This window comes from Anabas testudineus, chromosome 8, assembly GCF_900324465.2.
Source record: "Anabas testudineus chromosome 8, fAnaTes1.2, whole genome shotgun sequence".
NCBI lineage: Eukaryota > Metazoa > Chordata > Actinopteri > Anabantiformes > Anabantidae > Anabas > Anabas testudineus.
Window position 1 is genome coordinate 15,230,563 of NC_046617.1, and position 22,419 is coordinate 15,252,981.

General features: G+C 39.9%; 1 protein-coding gene across 4 annotated transcripts in view; it reads left to right on the forward strand.

The window, feature by feature from the left end:
- LOC113168925 (septin-9-like) overlaps window positions 1-20,018 on the forward strand; it is a 70,286-nt gene extending 50,268 nt beyond the window's left edge. For 3 of the 4 annotated variants that reach the window (XM_026370040.1, XM_026370198.1, XM_026370121.1), the window contains 9 exons: window positions 12,407-12,616; window positions 14,816-14,944; window positions 15,253-15,334; window positions 15,618-15,755; window positions 16,735-16,852; window positions 17,418-17,513; window positions 17,638-17,734; window positions 18,686-18,737; window positions 19,182-20,018. In XM_026370040.1, the coding sequence (XP_026225825.1) occupies window positions 12,407-12,616; window positions 14,816-14,944; window positions 15,253-15,334; window positions 15,618-15,755; window positions 16,735-16,852; window positions 17,418-17,513; window positions 17,638-17,734; window positions 18,686-18,737; window positions 19,182-19,320 (1,061 nt within the window). In that variant the 3' untranslated portion in view covers window positions 19,321-20,018. Of the gene's footprint in view, window positions 1-3,326; window positions 3,413-12,406; window positions 12,617-14,815; window positions 14,945-15,252; window positions 15,335-15,617; window positions 15,756-16,734; window positions 16,853-17,417; window positions 17,514-17,637; window positions 17,735-18,685; window positions 18,738-19,181 lie in introns of those variants that run through there. The other variant, XM_026370275.1, reaches the window with a different exon arrangement.
- The last annotated feature ends 2,401 nt before the right edge of the window (window positions 20,019-22,419 follow it).

Genomic DNA, 22,419 nt, shown 5'->3' on the forward strand with positions numbered 1-22,419 from the left:
TGATGCTAACGAGGTTCCAGCAATCTTAGTTTTTTAAATCAAGTTGTGAGTAGTCTTTTAAATCAGAAGATCAGAGAACTCACTTACATTAATCTGATAGCTGAAGATTTGTGGTACTGGAGGGAGATCTGAATGGTCCTATGGGATGATTAGTGATGCATTTTGTGGATGTACATATCTGATACTGAGGACTGGGTCGGGCCTGTTATTTTACTTGCATGGTTGACAAACTGAGACTTTTTTGCTTTGTTTACAATGAAGTATGCTGAACTGATTGTAGTTTGTAGTAGAATTAAGTTATATAACTATGTTTAAAATCTCTCTGCAGCTGCCTACAGTGCTACAACTCTTCCTCTGAACCAGCAGGGGGAGCTGTCACCCAGGTAGTTGACCACACACCTGGAAGGTCTCAAGTGTGAAGCCTGTAAAAGTTTTGTATCAGTGGTGCATTTTCAGCCCATCGTGGTTTAGTTAGCTGATCTGTTTATGGGATATGTTTCTGTTTCTACATACTCATGAAATATTTCAGTGTGATGAGTTGAGGCTGCAGGAGCTGGTTTCAGCTGTTTATTCTTAGTCCTCCTAATGAAGCAAGTACTACTTTAAGTTTGTCTTGATATCCTGTGTGTAGGCTTTGGTATTCCCTTTGGGCAAGACGGAAACGGAGTCAAAAAACAAAAAGAAAACACACACACACAGTTTCTCTGTTGTCGCCACCCACATCTTTCACATGGTCAGCACAAGAGATTTATACAGCAGTGCTGTGTCATATTATGTTGCTGTAATGCTGAATTGAAGCAGGGCTTTCTTTATTCTTTCACTCTACTGTACTATGTTCTGCTCAACAATGGTCGTGTATACTAGAAACATCACTTTTCACTTTCTGTAGAAGAAAAAGACCACTCCTGATGCTTTCAATATAATGCACGCAGTGAGTCATGCTAGTTATGAAAGACTTTGGACAGCTGCAAGGAACGCTGTTAGGGGTCAGCCAGGCAGCCCCGTACTCTGACTGCCAATAAATGACACCATCTTGGCTCAGTGAGGTCTAGAAACATCAGTGCCTGCCATTGGCTTTCTTTTCCTATATCCCCTGTCTCCTTAAAATGAAGATCTTTTTTATCTGAAAAGGCCACATCCCCAGCAGGGCAGTAAGTCTGTAATAAAACAGCATGCCAAGTTATGTCGAATCAACAAAAATGATGGTTGGCTCACTCTGCATGCACACAGGGTTCACGCAGCAGCCAGCGTTTGAAGGGGTGAAATGGAAATCTTCATGTGTCAGGCTAAACAGTGAGGCGACAACGTTTTACAATCTGGGAACCTGGAAAGAAGACTAACAAAAAGCTTTATTATTGGAATATGTATCCAAGGAGCTCAGCTGTCACATGCTGTTTAGTCCATTATCACACACAAAATTTTTTTTATCTTTGTCTCTTTCATTTACTAGACTGCGGGTTGCTTATCTCTGTAAAGAAGGAACATGGTGACTGTGTAATGTCTTCCTATGGTTAAGTTTGCATCACCTGCAGAATAGAAATAAAGATTTAGGCTTTGCCCTCTTCTCTTCTTCAGAAATGGAACTGAGGTGATTTAAAAATCCCCAAACCTCTGTGTTAGCAGAACAGAACTGCTGCTAGCTTTATCTACATGTTGGTATCTTCAGTTTACGCCGCAGGTTTATATTGGGGTGATAAAGTGGCGTCTGAGAGTGAGTGAGACAAAAAGAGAGAAGCCTAAGAACAAACGGTTTGAAGAGTGGGGCCCTTCGTTTGGGGAAAATGTATGAAAATGTTTCCCACATTGTAAAACTAGAGTTTATTACTAGAGTCCTTATTTGGTGCAACCTGGTGTTGATCACACTTACAAAGCCTTCCATGCTTGTGTGATTTGCTTATGGCATCTTTGGAATTCACACTGTCTAATGGTATTGTGCAGAATTTTGAAGGTACACCGCAATGCCTCACATTGCAAACGGGACGTGGTAGAAACTCTACTCAGGGTGTAACAGCCATTCAGCACCAAGGTGCCAGCATGTGCTGGAAGAAAAGTTTATCTTGGCAACTAACTCTGTGTAATGAGATGAAGCAAATCACTCTTTCCAGCCTGTTGTGTCTGTTTTTTCAGGAACAACTCCCGATCTTGAGGAATGCAGGTGCTGCCTTGAGTGTGTCTGCTCATGTGGCTGTAAGGGTTCACTCAAGCCCCTGCACCGATGTATAATTACACTTCCTGTGAGGCTGCAGACAGCTGTTCCCTCTCCTCTTTAATCACACAAATATACATGCTCCATAAGAATAGTAATCAGCCAAAGTAATTGGTTTGCTCTCAGGTTTTTAAGAAATAAGTGAAGACTACATTTCACGAAGGCTGTTCAGCAAACATCTGCAACTGCTGATGCACTCTGAAGTTTGAAATTCTTTAGCTGTGTCTTTCCAGTGTTAAACAGTGTCTTGATCCTTTTAAAATGTTAACTGTGTACTGTTTTTTAAAGATTAGTAATGCCTGAATGCACGCCAGTGATGCTGCATGGCCATTATTAACACAATCAGTGTTATTGACATCATACAGATCAATTTTGCATCTTGTTAGTAATGTCCTTTATTGTAAATGGGGTCTGTGTGTGGATGTTATTGCCAGGTTATTAACTACAACCTACTGTGGTGGAATTGTGCAGTATCGTCTTCTCTTTTAGATAAATTTCCTCATATCTTCCTCACTCTTCAGTGCATAAAGCATTTTGTTCTTAAAGGTGGAATTATTTATATTACCTAAAATATTGCATTATGCATTAAATGCTTGTACACTGTGCACATCTGATTCATGGAGATGTGTGTTGTGGAGCAAAGTGTGTGTTAGTATATTGAAAAGTTAATACTGTTTATGTTAACCAGGACTCTGGTATATCTCAAAGGGATTCCTCCGTAGTTTGATAAGTGTCTTAGCTCCATGTCTATGCAGAGTCTGGAAAGAAGATCACACAGTCAGACCAGTTAATCAGGATTGTAAATTATTCTATGATTTTTGGAGTGGATCTTCAGCTGGTCCAATGGTTGCAGTTGCAGATACATTACATCCACACCCAGCATCTCTTTGTTAACCTAATTTATTTTTTCTTCTTGGATATTGTTTCAACTCTGCTTCTGATAAATAAACTCTAAAGTTCAAAGTTCTCTGCCAAAGTTTACTATGTAGTACTTTTTTTTTGTTTTGTTTTGTTTTCCACTTGGGGGGGTGTATTTGAAGGAAGTGGGTGTATCTTATGGACTTGCATGCTGGGTCACATGACACAGGCATGGGTGGGAGGGGCAGGCAGGGAGCTTCCAGAGCCACTGCAGAGTTTGGCCTCTCACTGGAGCGCTGCACTTCGGCTGGGGACGACTCATACACACATGCACACACTTATCATACGGTGAGTGTTTTGCATTCCAGGAGTGTGTGTGTGTGGTGTGTGTGGTGTGTGTTTCAAGTAGGCAGTTAGAAGCAAAGGTAGCTGAAGTGTTTTCCCCCTATGTGTTTCCGTTTTTGCATTTTCTCTCTTTCCCTGGAGAAAAGAGATTTGATCATGAGTTGTTTTCTCGTACTTTACTTGATGAATATCTCTGCATGCTGTCCGCACTTAACTCATGAGGCCAGCTGTTGGTGTGTCAAAATATTACTGTTGTTTTTAGCAGCTTAGCAACAGGTTTAAAACGCATGCAGGCTATGTTACTACATAGAAAAATGGCTTAAAATTGTTGTGTAAGTTTGGATTTACAGTTTTTATTCCTCATGTTTCTCGTTGTTAAGGTTTTGCATTACCTGTGTCTTTCATCCCCAAAATGTTGTGTATGTGTCTGCTTTGTGGGAGGCTTTGTAATCAATCTCTTTGTCTAACCAACACACACACACACACACACACACACACACAATCATTGGCCACTTTGTTAGATACACCTGTAATTCAATCCATACATAAACGAGGGGGCCAAAACATTACAATCACCTCTTAATATAATTGACTCCAGTATGATGTTGCCACCCACCATGAGTATCATGAGTTCTACAACAAACTAGAATTATCACTTCTGCCAGTTTTAGGAAAAATAACTTATAAAAAGTAGAATTTATAACAGAGCTGCTGTGTTGTATAGAGGCCAGTGAGTGTACAGTATACAGAAGGATGTGCCATCATGTCTCTGCTCTAGTTGTTTAAACTTCCTTTTTTTTTTTTCCTTTTCCTTGTACACACACTTTCTGCTCTTTCTCAAAGCGATTTATTACCATGTCATTAGAAAGTACAGTAGTCCTTATTTCTTTTCAGTGAGAGAACCAACTTTCTGTTTTATTGACTCTTTCAAGTTCTTATTTTCATTTCTGCTTTTGGGATTAGTTCCTTTTTCTGGAGCCATTTTTATATAAAAACTCTGGACAATGTCTGGAGAATAAGGTCTTGACATCCCCTGCAGTTACTCTTTCACATACGACCGGAGATAGTCCATGTCACATGTGTTCTCATTAGGGGAAGTGGTCAGTCTGGTTTTGGTAAGGGTTGGTTTAGGGTTAGATCATCCAGGAGGCACGACGTGAAACCAGAACTCAGAAATCACAGGTTTTTTGTTTACAATACATCAGTGCAGTGGCAGTTGCATGATTAGAAATGATTGTATGTATTATGTATACAACCCCAGTTTCCTGAAGGCAAGAAGCCGGTACATCAACTGAAAGCATGGTAAATATTTCCCTTATTTTCTGTTGTGCTGAGTAGATCAATTGAATGGGAACGCCCACTTGCTGTGAACTCTAAAGTCTAGACAAAGCTGAGCCTTAGTATTCTATGAGCCAGGCTGCATTGTGTCTTGCTGACCTGGTGAGTTCAAGGCATACATCTCTAATCGTATCAAACCGATGGAAAACAGCAACCGCTCTTCACCTTTTCAGCCGCCTCTGGTTTGCCTCACAGGCCTGCGCACACACTTTTACACACAGCGCTGTTGAAAGGAGCTCTGTTGTGACTCATGTGCATTGCCAGGCGAGAACAGACAGTGGGCTTTCACCAGTGTTTGATGGCACGCTGAAAAGGTCGTCGTTACCTTCTCGATCTTGTGTGCCTCTGTGTGTCTGTGCATGTTGTGAGTCAGCCAATAAGTCAGTGCACTAAGATTATGTATCTGTTGTGGAATTCAGAAACATTACTTTGAAATGCAAAGTATTTAATGAATGTAACTGAGGCTCTAATGTAAAACTGATGCGGTTTAAATTCCTTATCTTGGTGCTGATTGGTATTTGGTTCTTTGTGAAACACAGTTGTGAAGTGTGAGGAAAAGGAAGATGTTTTAGTTTCCACTTTAATTTTATCACTCCTCATCTGCTTTACTTTAACGTAGTAACAGCAGCAGCTGTTCTGCAGTGTGAAACTCAACAATAGAAGATGTTTTATGATTCAGTGACAATTTCAAAGGTGAAGTCTTGATATCAGTGATGAGGTCTTTTTAAGGTATTGCTCCTAAGCTTCGTATGTGGGTCAGTCACAGTCCATAAATACTGCCCCTGAGGCCTGAAGTGGACCGTAGTGATAGGCGCACACAGACAGAGTTAGACTCTGACACACTCCTCACTCCTGCTGGTTATGTTGTTGAAAGAATGACGGACATGTTTGTGCACATTCACACACACACAGAATGAAATGTTTTATTAGTGGGATGCTCAAGTCTTACCTTCTCAAAACTAGAAAGAAAGATGCCCACGTAAAACAATTTGAAGAGAGGTCATGCACCTTGTTAGTGGATAATATTGTCACACTGTTTTTAGTATAACAGTAGCCCTTTTTAGTCTATCATGAGGAGTTTAAATACTGTATTTGACAGCTACACAACACCGACATCTGTCACCATTGAGTGTTCTGGGCTGCAGATAAGCTTTTATTCATCTATATGAAACAATTGTTGCTGACATTTTTGTTTTAATGCTCTGCTTGTCAAATTGCAGCAGCATGTGAAACTCTTGTTGCATATGAGATTGACTTCTGTTGACAGTTGTCCTCGAGGTGCAACATGTGTGAGGACAGAGGTGAGATTCCTGAGCCTCTTGGCCGACCATGCTTGCTCTCAACCAACCAAATCAATTACACACTTTGACCAAGACACCAAGATAAAGACCTACTCAGATTCACTACCACAACCTGATTAATTACTTTGACAACGTATGTCTGTGACCAGAAGGCAGTTTATTCTGTAGCTATTAAACTTATTATTCAGTTTATTTGCAAAAAGCCTCTGATAATGGAAACGTTTTGACTGATTTTAGCTTTTGTATCAGTTACAGTCTTACAGTTAAGAGTTAATATTAAGCAGTTCCTTTAGAGTAGAATATTGTTTTGTAAGGCTTAAAATGTAGTAAAATTGACACCGGTGTATGGATTACTATGGTGATTGCTTAATTATATATGTTCAGATGGAAATAAAATAAACAAGGTTTGGACTGGAGAGTTGGTCCATGAGGCTGAATGCTCTTGTTTTTCTTAATATATGGATGAATCCTTACAAAATGCACTTTTTGCATTTAACAGGACCTTTTTCTTGGAACCTTTCTGGTGTCACAGGCAGATAAAGAGCCTTGAAAGACAACTGCTCTCTTGTGTGCTACCACAATGTGAAGAACGAACACATTCCTCTGGCAGTCTAGAAAACTTGTGGGTTTCCGCTGTCATTACTCCAATTTACTAACATTTCTCTGCTCTCTGCAAAGTAACGCTAACTGCTGAAGCTAATTACCAGAAAGTAGCATGCACACATGGGATACACACATGCACAGATGCATACACGCAGCGTCCTGTGCCAGGTGACACGATGAGCAAGATGGACCCTGCTGGGGTCAAAGGCCACATTGCTCCAGAGAGCTGAATAATAAGAACTCTGGGAACTGGGCCTTGCTGCACAAACACGCTGACTTCAATAACACAACAAACCACGTTTGCATGGCCACCACTCTAATTTCCCCTTTTTGTTAGGAGATTCACTGTCAGATGGTGGGAAAAGTGTTTGTGTGTCTCCCTCTCTGTGTGCATGCATGTTTATGTCCCTCCCCTGGGTCTGGGGTATCTGATTCTGTGCCGGAGGGCTCCTTTGAACCCTATGCAGTTCAGTTTAATTTAATGCACATACAGATTATTCTTACTTATGTTTATACTATATTTTCAAACCAAGCTCAGGAATAATTCTAAATTCCTCCTATACCACAGTAACCCACACATTTCTGAAAAAACTTCTCGGTCACCATCAAAACAAAAGGAGCCATACTAAGATGAGACTCAGCTGCAGACCTCTGTCCTTTCTGGGAATGTAAATACAGGACTAAAGGAGCAGATGTTTTGAAAGTGGACCAATAAAATGATTTAAGAGAAGAGCAAAGACTAAAATAACCCATTTAGTGTATTAGTCCACTAATGGTGTTTAACATGGATATGTATTGAAATCACGTGATAAGATACGTCTCCACTTTCGTAGTAGAAAAGATGCAGACCCACTTATAATATAATATGATATTGCACAAAATGTTAATTTACAATACTGTATTCTTATTGTATTGTAATTGTATTATAACGGTGTACTGCAGTTGGAGTTTGTACATAGAAACTACAGTTCATATTTATCATTTGCAACTTCATTATGTTATATTAGGTTTAGTTGAAATGCAGATAAACAACATTTCCTAAAGCAAAATTTAGGAAATGTTGCTTAGTCTATTGCTGTTGCCTTGAATTTTAAAGCTCAAAGTAAAGTCCTTATAATAACAGTTTCCTGATGACTCATCTTGTCTTTTAACAACTGTTAGTTTTAAACAGAGCACTGTGTTGGTATAAGCCAGGAACAAAGGACATTTACGTAAGCAAAGTGTCTAAAGAGAAGCTTTGTCGAATTTTCTATTTAGACAATCTAGTGAGTAAATCACAATTCACTAGATAATAACACACTTCTACTTTCTTTCTCTTCTGATTCAAGCCAGTTTGTACAGAGGTTCGAACCACTGGTTTGTCGTAAGGACACTAAACCTCAACGCAACTCTTTTCCAACCTAAACTGGGAACATGACCTCTGACCTGCTCACCACACTGTGAAGATCAACACCCTGGACAGCTGAAGCATGGCTCAGTGGTTCTGACCACATCTCCACTAAACATAGACGACACAGTCACAGCTTTCTTCATAGTTCTTCGTAGTTTCACTGTCTATTGAAAAGACCATGGAGCTGTTTCAACTACATTTACATCCCTTTTTGGAGGCCTGTGTGTAGTTAGTGAGGAATGCTCTGGGCCCAAAAGTAGAATAAATCACAAACTCTCTCTCCACAAAGTTCCCCTTTTTCTTCTCTACTCCGTCCTCTGTCCTCCTTTTCCTGACCTTATCTTCTCTGCCTCCCCCTACCCAGTGTTCCTGTTCCTTTTGCTTCTCCTCTTTATCTCATCCTCCTGGTTTCTTCCACCTCTTATGACTACATCTTTACATGTTACGTCGACTTCACGCTTCTCCTCTGTGTTATAGGACAATGCTGGCCATATTTACAGAAAGCTAAGTAATCTGATACTGCTGGAAGCAAGAAAAAAGTCATTCTTTAGTTTGTGTAATTGAAAACAGAATCACAGTAAGACCAATGAGTCATTCTCTGCTTTCCAAAGTAAAATTAGTTTTGCTTTATTACAGACTCAATGGAAACAGATTATCCAAGCCAATTCAACTGGATCTGATACAGGGGAATTGTTTTTCATGCACAATGAGGTTATTAACTAAATGAATGACTGATTTTGTTGTGCCCATAGTGTTTGGATATGATTCTTCTTTTTAAGCTTTCTTTTTATTTTTAAATATGTATCGTGCAGGCACAGAGGCTCCTTACAAGGCAGTGCCACAAAATATAGTGTAGTTTGCCTTTTTTTGTTTTTAGAAAGAAATGCAAAGCAATGTGCAGGTAATTACTAATTCTAAACGACGTTGCAATCTCTCACCTAGCTGTCACTTCGAACACTGCGTGGCGTTTTAGAATATGCAATTAACTTCTGAACATGACTGAAAAGTGGATCGGGTTCAGTTGACTCGCAGCTGAGAGAGACACATTTAGCCAACTCCCAAAGCATTTAAACCAGAACCAGATCATTTAGCATGACAACATTCACAAAACATATTCAAAAGCATGATGTTTCTACTGTACATGGTGTATTTCAGAATTATTTGACCTGGTATGACCCTGTAATTTACAATTATTGGTTACCAACTGGTAATCCACTGCAGCCACACATTTTTCAAGTGGAGTTCAAATGTCTTAACGTTTATAGGGTCGTGCTCCAAATGGATGTGAGCTGACACCTGTGTTTACTTGAAACCATTATAGGTCTGCAGCACTTTGGTGGTCATGGAAGAGATGATGTTACTGAGTAACTCTTGCTGATAAATGGTCATTGTATTCAGATGTAGGCTCCTCCTGAATCTTTCACTAGTCTGGTTTTATTTAATCTCAAAATATTAGCTTTCAGCCCACAGGTTCGTATTCTTATATCAACTTCACAGCACTGCAGCACTGACACAGTTTACTACCTATAATGAAAGTGATTTATTTTCATTGTTAGGTAGAGCTGGGTTTCCCACAGTAGTGGCCCAGGGTGACGTGTTCCTTTTGTGTGTGTGTGTTGTGTGTTTGCCAAGTAGTTTACAGTGTTTGATGCTACTTGATTTGAGCGAGAGAGCGCTTTGCATTCATGAAGGACAGTTAACGATGCACTGAAGCATCTCTGTCTGGGAAACCAGCTATTTAAGATGCGGGATACACACACAACTCTTTCTTCCATTGACTCTGCCTTTTTGTGACGTTAGTTTTTCCCACCCACACCAGGAGATTACTGTATGTTTACTATTTGTTAAATGGAACAGACAGACTGTTAATACAAGAGACGTGGGCAGCATTGTCCTCTGTACTCTCTATTGAAGCAAGGAAGTGAGGTGCTTCTCATATCAAACACAGTTACTGTAATTGTTTGTACTATTCAAAATTGATAATGGGAGCCAGATCATTGAGCCATTTGATTTTTTTTTTTTGTACAATGACTGATTAGGTTATTGAGATTCACATCGTAATAAGTGAATCCAGGTAAGATGCTTCATTTATTTAGTTTTTTGATGTGGCTGAACATCATTTGCCACATTTGATTAAGTTCAGCATAATGTCGGCGTAAAGTTGACCGAAACAAAATATTACTATCCACATATTGTCCAAACTCCAAAGGTATTCACTTCAGTATAAAACAGAAAAGCAGAAAATCTTCACAGCTGAGAAGCACGAACTATTGAATGTCTGACATTTTTCCTGTTTCACCTCTTAAAGATGTCTTTGACCAAACTCAATGGTCAGATTAATCGTTTTAAAAGAGAACAAGGATGGCAGTTATTTTATTTTTTGGCAGGTTTAGTTTCTGGTGGATGATATTTGAGAACACTTGTCTGTCAACCTCAGTCTTTTTATGTTCATTCCTTTTGATGCTTTAATGGCATCATGCCTCAGGCACTACCCTGTAAAAGTATGTTAACCAACATCTCTGTGCACAGCACATAGCTGTCACAAACACTGATGAGGCAGCAAGGTAGGAAAAATCAACATGAGCCATGGAAAGCGGACTATAATGGGTCTGTGAGGTGAGATACAGATAATCAAAAGGTGGAAGTTGGAGAAAATGACAAAAAATTTTATGTTCAAGATAAAAGCCACATGGGAAACAGAAAAGAGGAAGGAGATAAAGGTGTAATGTCAGAGAAAATACGAGGGGAGTCAAACGGCAGACACAATGGTAAGAGATGGCGTGTAGAGGGGAAGCTGATGACAGGAGAGTGTCAGTGTGTGGGGAGGAGGAAAGGGTAAAGTTCAGAGAAAAAGACGAGCAGAGCAGTGGTATGGGAATGTGGGAGGTGCAGAGGAGAGGTGGAGGGCAGTGAGTCACATTAAGTTGCTGACTGACTGCTGGAACAGGATGGGGAAGTGGTGAAGGAGGCCAGGAGAGCTGCTTCCATAGGTGGGTCGCTATGACACATGGACAGACACACAATGAAGCACATTATGAAAGTAAGACTGTGTTGAATGTGAGCTCAGGTTGAGTTTCCACAGCAGTGTTGTTCTGTGAATTTCTACCATTAATCAACAGTTTGCCGGGTTTGAAGTGGGTGGAGCTTCTACCAGCAGTGATGCCATTCCCTGTTTTAATTCCCCAAGTGTTATAAATCAACCGGTTCGTTATCTGGAATTCTTCTCTGTTGTGGAATAAGATGTGTGCGTGAGCTGGAATCCAATAGCTGTGAAATTTTTTGGCAGCAGTCGCAGTAAACCTGTCTGTGTGTGTGTGCGTGTGTGTGTGTGTGTGTGTGTGTGTGTGTGTCTGTGTGCACGTGTGTGTGTGTCTTCATATTTGCATGTGCTTGTGTATGTGTGAGCCTACGTGTCATGTACACTATGGCATCCAAAGGAGGTAGAGGCCTCATGGCACACTACTGTGTTTAAAAGCACAAACTCAACGCATGTTCTGTGTGTGAGTTTGAGTGAGTCGGTCTAGCGGAGTGAGTGGATCAAGTTTCAGCCTCAGCAGTCTCTCTCTTTTCCACTCATATTAACAGGACTGTAACACTGTACCAAGTAGAGCAAAGGGGGAGAAAGGAGGCCGTGTGAGGGATAGCAGCTACATGAACCACTCTACATACAGACACATAAACACTTTAAATTCTTCACCTACTCCGACTTAAGAGCGTTAAGCGGAGCTGTAGTTACTCTCTGCATGCACAGACCTCAGTGGACATATTAAATGTTGAATATTTATGTTTTGATTCGACACACAGCCGTAGGCATTTCATGGAAGGACATTAAGCTAATTATTATCAAAACAGACTGCGGGGATAACCTCCTGCCAAGTGCAAAGTACTTAAATAGCACAGCCTGTATTTTTTAATAGTTTTCTTTGGAGTTGGTGTTGGCATGAGACCAGCTAACAGTTTGAAAGACTGTGTGTTTAAAGATGTGTGTATTGTTTGATTATAAAACCGCCTAAAACAACTAAACATATTTTTTAACCTCTTTGGTTTGGTATTCAAGCAGGACTGTCCAAATCACTAATGGAGTAATGGCTATGAAGGTTTTTATGTGTATGGTGATTTTTTGTGGATCAATAGATGTTTGTGAGCGCAGTAGGGCATTTAATTACATGAGGGATGACTTCTTATTTTGTCAGATCCTTCGAATTCTTTCTTCGTCATCTTACTTACACTACCTGTTCTTCATATTCTCACCAGTCATATATCGGTCACCTCTCTCCGCCCCCATACCTGTGTTATGCTTAGTTCTTTTACATTACACTGTAGCTGTTCCTCTAACCGTATCTCAATCTTTCTCTTTCAATTCAGGGCCAGAAGTGACTTCCAGCTACAGCAGCAGCGCCATGTCTGAGGTGGTCGTGCCTGACGCTATGGTGTCCCCTGCAGTGGGTGGCCTGTACGGGGAGAAGGCCGGCGCCCCCGTGGTGGATTTTAGTTATGTGGGTATTGATGCAATTCTGGAGCAGATGAGGAGAAAGGCCATGAAGCAAGGTTTTGAGCTCAACATTATGGTTGTTGGTAAGTGAACCATGTGCAAATGAATCGATGTTGCCTTTATATTTTCCTGATTCAGTTGGAGTTGGTGCTTTCAAATTGCTTCAGGAAATCAGATTACAATTAGGATTCTTTAGTAAGCTGTTACCTTAAAAATGATGTGAACAAGAAACAATTGGTTTATGAACTTGCACAAACCTAATATCAACATTAAAGAGTAGATTTTCTCCTGGCAAACAGCGATTTCTTGGCAATGAAACATCCTTATTGAGTTTTTTCATGTACTCGTGCTCATGACATAAAGACGAAAGGTGTTGCTGTGACAGTTGAGTGGTTGAATGAAAGGCGAGATTATATCAGAGATACAGTATGTCCCTATATTTACATACATACAAAGTCTCAGTTAAACTGAAACTATGGGTGGATTGTGTGGTTTCCACTGTTGAGCATTTCAACAGCACAAAACAATCAGGAAGAACTGTTTCTATCGCTGACAGATACCTGCCTGTCAATTATTATAAAACTGTCATTTCTTTAGAATAAAGGACGCAGAGCTGAAATTTAGCATGGGGTGGTGGAGAGCAGATGGTTACTGCTCCTAAATATTCATGGGTTTCTCAAATAGAGAAGATGCATTAATCAAATATACCCTAAAATTCTACTTGTCATCTTACATTTAGATAACTTATATTAAAACACCCTTTCTCCCAACTGTTATAACAATGTCCTCATGCGGTTTTCTCTCTAATCAAGTTCTGCCACATGAAGGGTTTAACACTCAGATCAGACACCTTTTTAAAAAAGCAGCAAATTACACACAAACACCTCCATAGCAGACAAGCAACCATAAAACCCAGACTGCCTTAGTACTGTACGTCTCCTCCTCATCATTTGCTCTGTGTTTCATCTTCAAATATGGCAAATATGGCTACGGCCATATACAGTAGGCAAGAATAGCATTCAGCCAACACATCACTGTTGGGAGGGTAGTTATAATGTTGAATGCTGGACCTAAACACTTTGGGGGAAATACAGCTGTTACAGAAAGAGAGAGCTCAGTGGCATCGGTGCTTTAAAGCTTTATAGACTATGAAATGCCAGTTGTTCTATGTAGTGATGGTTACTTCTTAAACTTCCAACTTGAAGAATGGATTCCATGTAATAAAATCAGCAGCTGTTTTTCAGTATTTGCTCTATAAATCTATGTTTGAGTGCTTCTGACCGCCTGTACAGTGCATGTGACCATGTTTCAGTGTAGTTTTCAATGTTGACTTAACCTTAAGTTGAACTGAATGCTAGCTGCCCAGTGGGCCCCTTCACCCTACTCGCTTTTCATTAACCCGTGATGATGTTAGTGTGGCACGCAGAGGCTACATATGGTCGTTTCCATATAGACATTCAGACAGGCAGTTGTTAATGGTCCACAGATAAGGAGTCTCACTGGTCCATCCCCTTTTACAATAACACTAACTTTAGTCCATGTTATCCAGATGGAAAGCATTATTGTGTTCTGCATTGCCATGATTTTACAAGACAACAGTATCAGCAGCTGTAATCACTGTAATCAGCTGTAATGTTGGAAAGTGTCTGCAAATGACAAATATAATAAGATTCAAGATTCAAGATTCAAAAAACTTTATTGATCCCAGAGGGAAATTGTTTAATAAAGTAATGTATGAAACATACTAAACTCTGTAAAACAATTATAATATTGCCTGTGGGACATCTTTTTTTAATTATTTTAATTTGTTTTTTCCTTTTTACTGGTTATATAAAATGTAATTATCTTTAGAAAACTGCTATAGAAATAACATTTACTAGGGTTTACTACTTAATTACATGGTTGTGTAGAATCATCCAGAATTTCAAGAACAAGCATTTAAAATATAGCAGATATATAATACAATACTACGTTCACCCATGTTTAGTGCCTCAAAGTTCACAAAAAGGTTACCTTAGCGGCAGTCTGTGTGATGGTGTGTTTGGGTTGTAGTTATGTGTATTGATGACTTGGCTGGCAGTGTTTGTGCAGACAGGCGCCTGCAACTTGTCGCTGCTTTAGCTCTAACAACTGACAGCCTGGGGTCATCCTGTTGTGAAAAGCTGTAATTGAGTCTTGTTTGGTTTCATAATGGCACCAGTAAGTTTTCTTTTTATTTATCTTAAGGTGTATGCGTCTACGTGTTCTTTTCTCACTGTCTCCCTCTCTGTTTTTACTTACAGGACAGAGTGGCCTGGGAAAGTCTACTCTTATGAACACCCTGTTCAAGTCTAAAGTCAGTCGTAAGTCGGTGCTGGCTACAGCCCAGGAGAAGATCCCGAAAACAATTGAAATCAAGTCCATCAGTCATGGTAGGGCCCTTCTGAAACCCTGACTTTTCTCTGCATCCCTTATTTTTACCCATCAATGTTTGTTATTATACCTATCCCACACACTGCCACTTTTTGTCTGTGTCTGTTCTCAGTTTACACTTTGACAAAGACCCTTTTCTCTGTTACCTATGGCTAAGTGTAGCATAACACCCATCTAGTACTGCCAAACTATTATCTTATACTTCTTTTACTCTATTCTCTTGTGCAGTTGTAATGCTGCCAAGTGTTTTTGGCATTTGTTAGTATGCAGTGTGCTGGCATTGACTGACTTTGTGTTTTGAGTGTAGATATTGAGGAGAAGGGTGTGAGGATGAAGCTGACAGTCATTGACACACCAGGCTTTGGAGACCAGATCAACAATGAGAACTGGTAAATTACACATTGATTATTCTGTTTACTGTATGAACAACAGCATTTAATGATATCTAAAGAGATGCATCTCCTTGTCTCTGTACTTTTCCTGTTCCTGTCACTTTATATCCTTATCTTCCTCCTCTTTATCTCTCTCCGAGCCCCTTCCTCTTCCTCCTACTAACTACTCCTTCACTTCCTTTTCTACCTATACTGTGTTTGCTCCTTTCATCTCTGATCCATCTGTCTCCTTCTCTTTCCCCTCTTGACATTCCCTCAATCCATCCTTCACATCATCCAGCTGGCAACCCATCATGAAATTCATTAATGACCAGTACGAGGCATACCTGCAAGAGGAGATCAACATCAACAGGAAGAAAAGGATCCCAGACTCCAGAGTGCACTGCTGCATATATTTCATCCCCCCAACTGGACACTGGTAAAGACTCACGCCAACACAAACAAACATGGATGGAAATAGATTAATGGACACAAACAAGATTAGCCAAGAGAGGAGTGGTGACCAGAGCATCATTTCTTTTTTGTCATTATAGATTACATCTTAACATGTCACACTTTAACCAATATAGCTGTGAGACTAGTTCTTCTATGAAGGTTTAGCATATAAAATAAAACCAGACATTATATATTTTTTTCATTTTCAGCTTAAAACTAGTGTTTGTCAATATTGGTGACTTGGGTGAAGATCAGATCACATTTCATGAGCACTGGCCCATTACTTTTTCAATCCACTGTATCTGCTCAGCACAATGCAACATATCCCAGAACACTAGTTTACCTCCCCTGTTTTCTTACAGACACACATCTGGCTCTGATCGAACAGCATACGCAGAGCTCAGGGGGCTGAGGTATACTAGCTGAAGAGTGTGCAGAGTTTTGTGTCCATCAAGTGATAGATTCATTGTGCATTTTATAGCTTTTGTATTTGTTTAACTCTAGCAGAGTGCAGCACCAGGTCTTGGGGAAAATGTTGAAAGCAGCTGTCGATTGTCAGACACATTTGAGCGCACATACACTCTGTCGATGTTGGAGCACTGTTCAAGTGCTGCACCTCTTAATTTTTCTATCATGCACAGTCTTTACTCAGGACAGGCAGCTGGTGTAAAATGCTCCTGTCTCCGTCCAATTTCCCGTTGATCCAACACTGCAGATGTCACATGGACTTTCCAGCAGCTGCTCAGCCTTAAAAAGTCTAATGGGAGAGAGACAGGAAGGACGAGCGAGACAGGGTGTCTGTGTGGGTGCCTGGTGTTTTTTTTCCTTTCATAAGTGCATAAGACCAGGACCTGTGACTAAAGATACAGTGAAAATGTTTAGGAACATGTGCCCTCTGGTGGAAGAGAGATGTTACATTCACTACTCTCTTTCTCATCTCTCATTATCTTTTTCCTTCTCAGCCTGCGACCTCTTGATGTTGAATTCATGAGGCGCCTTAGTAAAGTGGTCAACATTGTCCCAGTCATTGCCAAGGCGGATACACTCACCCTTGAGGAGAGGGACTTCTTTAAAAAGAAGGTAATGTCTGTCTTTTATTTATCTTTTCACATAGGTTGAAATTCATCCGTCTACATTACAGCAAGAGCTCAGGAGCATTTCCCTTTTTATTTTTCCACTCTTGACCTTCAGTTTGCATGCTTTCTTTGAAGTGTTAATAGGACTGCAGCCTTCATTTGTATGTTTGTAGTAGCATCATCTTCAAGGATCTCAGGATATTCCCTCCTCTTATTATCTATGAGGGGTTTAAACTCCCCCTGGTGTGTCTGTGTGTATTTATATGTAAATAGCAGACATGGTGGGTGCACAGGTTTATGCATGGTTATCTGTCTTACATGATTCTCTTTTTTGTTTGCATACAGAGAGCGGCAAAGCTCAAACTCCTGGAGTAGATTTGTAGTCAGATTAGTGCTAATACTGTCTTAATGTGTAGTGGAGATTTAGATATTTTTGTTTAATGTCTCAGAAGAGCGCATCAAACACGTCTCCCTAATTACTCCTGCAATAAAGGGCCTTAGTTTGTAATGAAACAGTAGTGGGTTAAAGGTTTGTTCAGTCTCTTTGTGTTTGAACATGCTCTCACCAGATCAGGGAAGAGCTGCGAGCCAATGGGATTGATGTATATCCTCAGAAGGAGTTTGATGAGGACGCGGAGGACAGAATGATCAACGAGAAGATAAGGGTGAGCGAATCATCTGAAAGCACTGACTCTAACAGATATGTGCCTTAGCATCCGTATTTATGCTAAAACTCTTAACAGTGTGCTGTCTTAATATATTCATATCTTAATTTTCTGCTTTGAGCAGGAGATGATCCCTTTTGCGGTGGTGGGAAGTGACCAGGAGTACCAGGTGAATGGCAGGAGGCTGCTGGGGAGGAAGACCAAGTGGGGAACCATTGAAGGTACAACTCCCTTATTTCCTTTCGATTTCAGCCCTAATTTAAATTTGTTCTGGGAAACACAAGACAGCCAGTACGTACATAACTAACCTACAGTAGGAGTGGTGTTGTTGAGAAGAAAAGACAAAGGATACATGTGTGTAGACCTCTCTGAGTCAGTCTGTCAATAAAACAATGCTCCATTCAGTGTTCAGACTGGTGGTGTGCGCCGTGCGGCTGGTTCAAGCCTCCAGCAGTCTGTCTGAAGAAGCATGCTTTGTTTTTTGGGTTACCCCACCCCCCATATCCCCCCGTCACTTTAAACGATACACATTTTATGTTCATGTAGAAATAAATGTGTTGTTGAGGGTGGGTGTTTTTCTAATATGTTAATAAAAAGACTAGGAACATCTATTAGTTTAATCTACTAATCCTATAAATAGTTTAGATTATAGTAGTTTTATTTTGTGTGATTTGTTTTTTGTTTGACTTAACTTAATAAGCTTTATCAGTTGGCCGATAATGTACCAGCACAGTGCTGTGTTTTGTTAACATGCATTCTTACTGCAGGATTCGTCCGTCTTTCAATATTTAATTATGTTATCCACTCCAGACAGGCCGCACCAGCCCTCTATCAAGTGTCTCATAAAGGAAGTTTCATTTCCTGCAGAGTGTGCCACACAGACACGAATGCATCTAGCAGGTTTTTGGAGTAGTTAGTCTGATCTCTTCACAAGAACTCTTAAGTAGATGTTAGTGACAGAGAACTGCAGTAGGTGAGGGGGCACACGTTATCTGCTCAGGGGGTCACGGTGAGATCACTCACTCCACCTAGTGGACTGTTCGAGAAAGTCAACAGCAACCAGTTAAAGCTCACAACTGTCACAGCATCTGTGTTTTGGTTCTTTTTTGCTAGTTAATCCTGCTGTTATCTTTTAAACATTTCCTAACTCTTAGCTTTTCTCTCTCCTTTAGTTGAGAACATAGCCCACTGTGAGTTTGCCTATTTACGGGATCTCCTCATCAGGTGAGTGAATTTTCTCTTCACTTCAGTATGTCATGAGTCATGTCATGAGTACACTTATTATTATTATTATTATTATTATTATTATTATTATTATTATTATTATTATTATTATTATTATTATTATTGCCATTTTTGTAACAAGAAAGTTAAATTACCTTTAAAAATGAATAGATATAGCATCCGATTCCTTCACCCTCATTAAAATCAAAATAAACATGCACATATTTTTAATGTTAAATTTAAATGCTGAGCTCTTATTACCCTGTAAAAAGCACATGGGCACTATGTTTCCACATCACACTGTACAATTTCACAAAAACCTGCTGTCCATTAAACTACATGAGCACAGAGACACATCTCACCTTGTGAGGATAAATGAATGAGGTTTGTACTTTTCTTGTACTGATTGTGTGTGTGTGCTTGTGTTGCCGGGGTTTCTTTCAGGACCCACATGCAGAACATTAAGGACATCACCAGCAGCATCCACTATGAAATGTATCGTGTGAGGCGCCTCAATGAGAATAACACAGTGGCTCATGCTAATGGTATCCCAGAACATCATCTTGCCGCCCACGAGATGTAGAAGCCAGGTGCCCCATCGCAGTTAAACTCACCTGGTTGTGATTCACCTGCTATGAGACTTTGACCTTCGTTGACAGCCCTCCACTCCAGCCCCCCATCTCACAGGTGGGATAGAAACTTTGCCTGCCAGAGGGACTTTTATTTCCAATCATTTTCAGCGGCTGAATGGACAGTTCATGTCAGTTTATAAACACTATCCTCTCACTATCGCCGACAGAGAGTGAAGAGAAGTTCGGTTCCTCGTCATGTTCTGCAGCTTAATGTTTTTTACCTGCTTCCAGATCTTACACTTAACCTTTTTGTGGTTTTTACTTGCGGTGCCAAAAGTTTGGCATCTGCCAAACAAGATGGAGTGACACTCGGTATGTTTCACAGCCGCCTTTAATCATTAACATGTTAATCTTGTCCAGTTTTACTTTGTTCAAGTTTGATATTTTTAGCAGTGCTTATAAGAAGTCATGACATAACAGAATCACACGTTTCTGTCTCTATCCTGTGCACCTGTGTCGACATGTGTGAGAAGTGACGTTATATATATTACTGCACTTGGTCAGTACATCTTTCAATGACGAGCCACGTTGGAAAGGGGCCAGACAGCCATTTTGCCAACTTGTGACACACAAATAGTCGTATCACTTGTCTATTGGTTAGAGATGCTGCATCATTCAGCGGCCTTCCCGTATTTAAAACCACAATTATCAAATACAACAACGTATGTTTATCTTTTTTTTCTGTCACAACTATCTTTTGCTTTAACTGTTCTGTGTTCATGCCATATGGATGTCAGGTAAATATGGATGTCGGGTCCTTGATGTCTTTTTAAATTTTCCCAGTAATAAATATCATTGTTTATTAATAGAAATATCTTAAGAGTGATTTAAGATGAGTATTTATGCACGAGATACAATGTGAATGTTTAGTCATCAGTTGATGTCCATTTATTCAGATTATTCCAACACACAAACACGCTCACACTCTCATACTTTTCCTGCTTTGTGGCCCACCATAGTGCCTTATTTATTGGAGAATGTTTCTTAGCATTTTAGCTGAAACTGGAAAGAGCAGGTTTGTTGGTGCCAAAGTTGACATTTACATTTGACATTTTTAAAACCTTGTTTAGTCCTCCATTGACCAGCCCATTTTCCTCCAATGTTCCATAATATGCCAAGGATCTTTGTTTGTCTCAATCATATATAATTCCCTAAGTTGTCAAAGTCATGCTCTGTCCTGTATATTCCTCTGTGTTCTGAAACATTTTTTTGTACTTGTATTATTGATAATAACAAAATTTCTTTATCTTATTTTAAAGAAATAAAGATTAAAGTTGTGTATATATTTTTTTTTCTTTTTTTTCTAATTTAACTTTTTCTATACTGAACATTTTTCCTTTAAAACTGTTTTCCCACATTCATCAGCTCATATTCTTATAAATGTTCTACTACACTGACTTCCCTTAGCTTTTAATTGCAGGTGTAATTCACATACCGGAGCATTTTAATTGGCCATATCATTAAGCTTTTTCTTGATTAGCTTCTGAAATCAATATGGCTGCCTGCTAGGTCAGTTCAAGACTGATTAGCACTAATTACTCGAATGCATGAGTGCCTGTTTTGTTCCTCCATAAGGGAGATGGGAGAAAATGAGTCCTGAGCTCCAGATATGACCTCGAATCAGTGTGAGCATGTGCAGCCATCAGCATCCTGAGGTTCTGGAGCAGCAGCAAAATGTAGACATGCCTTTTAAAAAACTGATGCTGGGTAAAAAAACAACAACAAGCAACAATTATAATAATTTAAATGTCTTAATTTTTGTTCAAGAGGTTTGATGAACTCAGCTCAAGTTTTTAAAGTTGTTTTTCCTAGTTCCTAGAAAATGATCCGTTAGGATATAGATGTTTTGTTTTTCTGTGATAGGATACTCCCCTGCCAACTCATTGTGACAATCAGTCAGTAAAGTTAACAGCAGTCATTTCACACTTGTTTTTATAAAACTAGTTTTAATATTTGAACAGCATAGAGCCGAGACAGAAAACTCCAGTCTGTTCGACGGTGATGACTCAAAACACAAAGACGATTTTTAATTATCTTCATTAAATTCCATGCATTTGCAAGCTGGAAACATCACTGATTGTGATGTAAAACAAAGGAACAAGGTTTTTGCTTCAATTCACTTATCAATACACAAAGTTGAGTCTCCCCATTGAAACCCACTACTGAACAAAGTAACAAAACCATGGTGTGGATGCAGGACTTGAATTATGTGGTCGTTTGCTTTATTTATTTATTTATTTATTTATTTATATATACATATATTTCCGTTTTCTTAATGTAGAGCATTTTAAAATGGCGACTCGCTGCATCGGTCCTCAAAATGGCGTCTGCTGTGCCCCATCTTCCACAGTATTTTCAGATGACACACTTCTGTAACATGCGTGTGGCCCTAAACCTCTAGCGTGCTTGTACTGTCAACACACAAGTTAAGACCCCCACATTGTCATGCCGCTTTTTTCCCCGACTCCCTCCGTCTCCTCCGGGAGTAAACGAGAAAGAAGCAGCTGCATCTCTACTTGTGCTGACTGTGTTTCATCCACTCTCTACATGCCACCCAGCAGTCCTGTTGGCAGCCACCCAGCGCTTCAACGCCTGCCTTAATGACATTCATTAATAAGCGGCATTCTTGCTGGATACTAATGAAGTTGAGGGACTCAGAAGGACAAAGAACCTGTGATGGTTAGTGCTGTTGGATCAGATCACTGTATTCCAGTTGTTTTGCAGACTGTTGGGATATAAGTGCTTGAATGCATGTTCAGTTTAACACACCGACTACATCACTTTGTTCACATGCTTCACGTGGGGGACATTAATAGAAATGAGCGTGCTCATTGGTCAGACCTGGCACAGTGTGATGGATGCCACCTATCAGTGAAGAGCAAGCCCTCTGGACAGGAAGCATTTTGACTAATATTCATCCTGGTTAATGTATGCAAGAATACGCTAGAGGTGGTTACTGTAGTGTCAGTATAATTGGGGGAGGGGAGTGCTTGTAAGTGAATTGTCATTGTCATATATTTTATCTTTCACTAGAAACTAAGTTTGTTTTT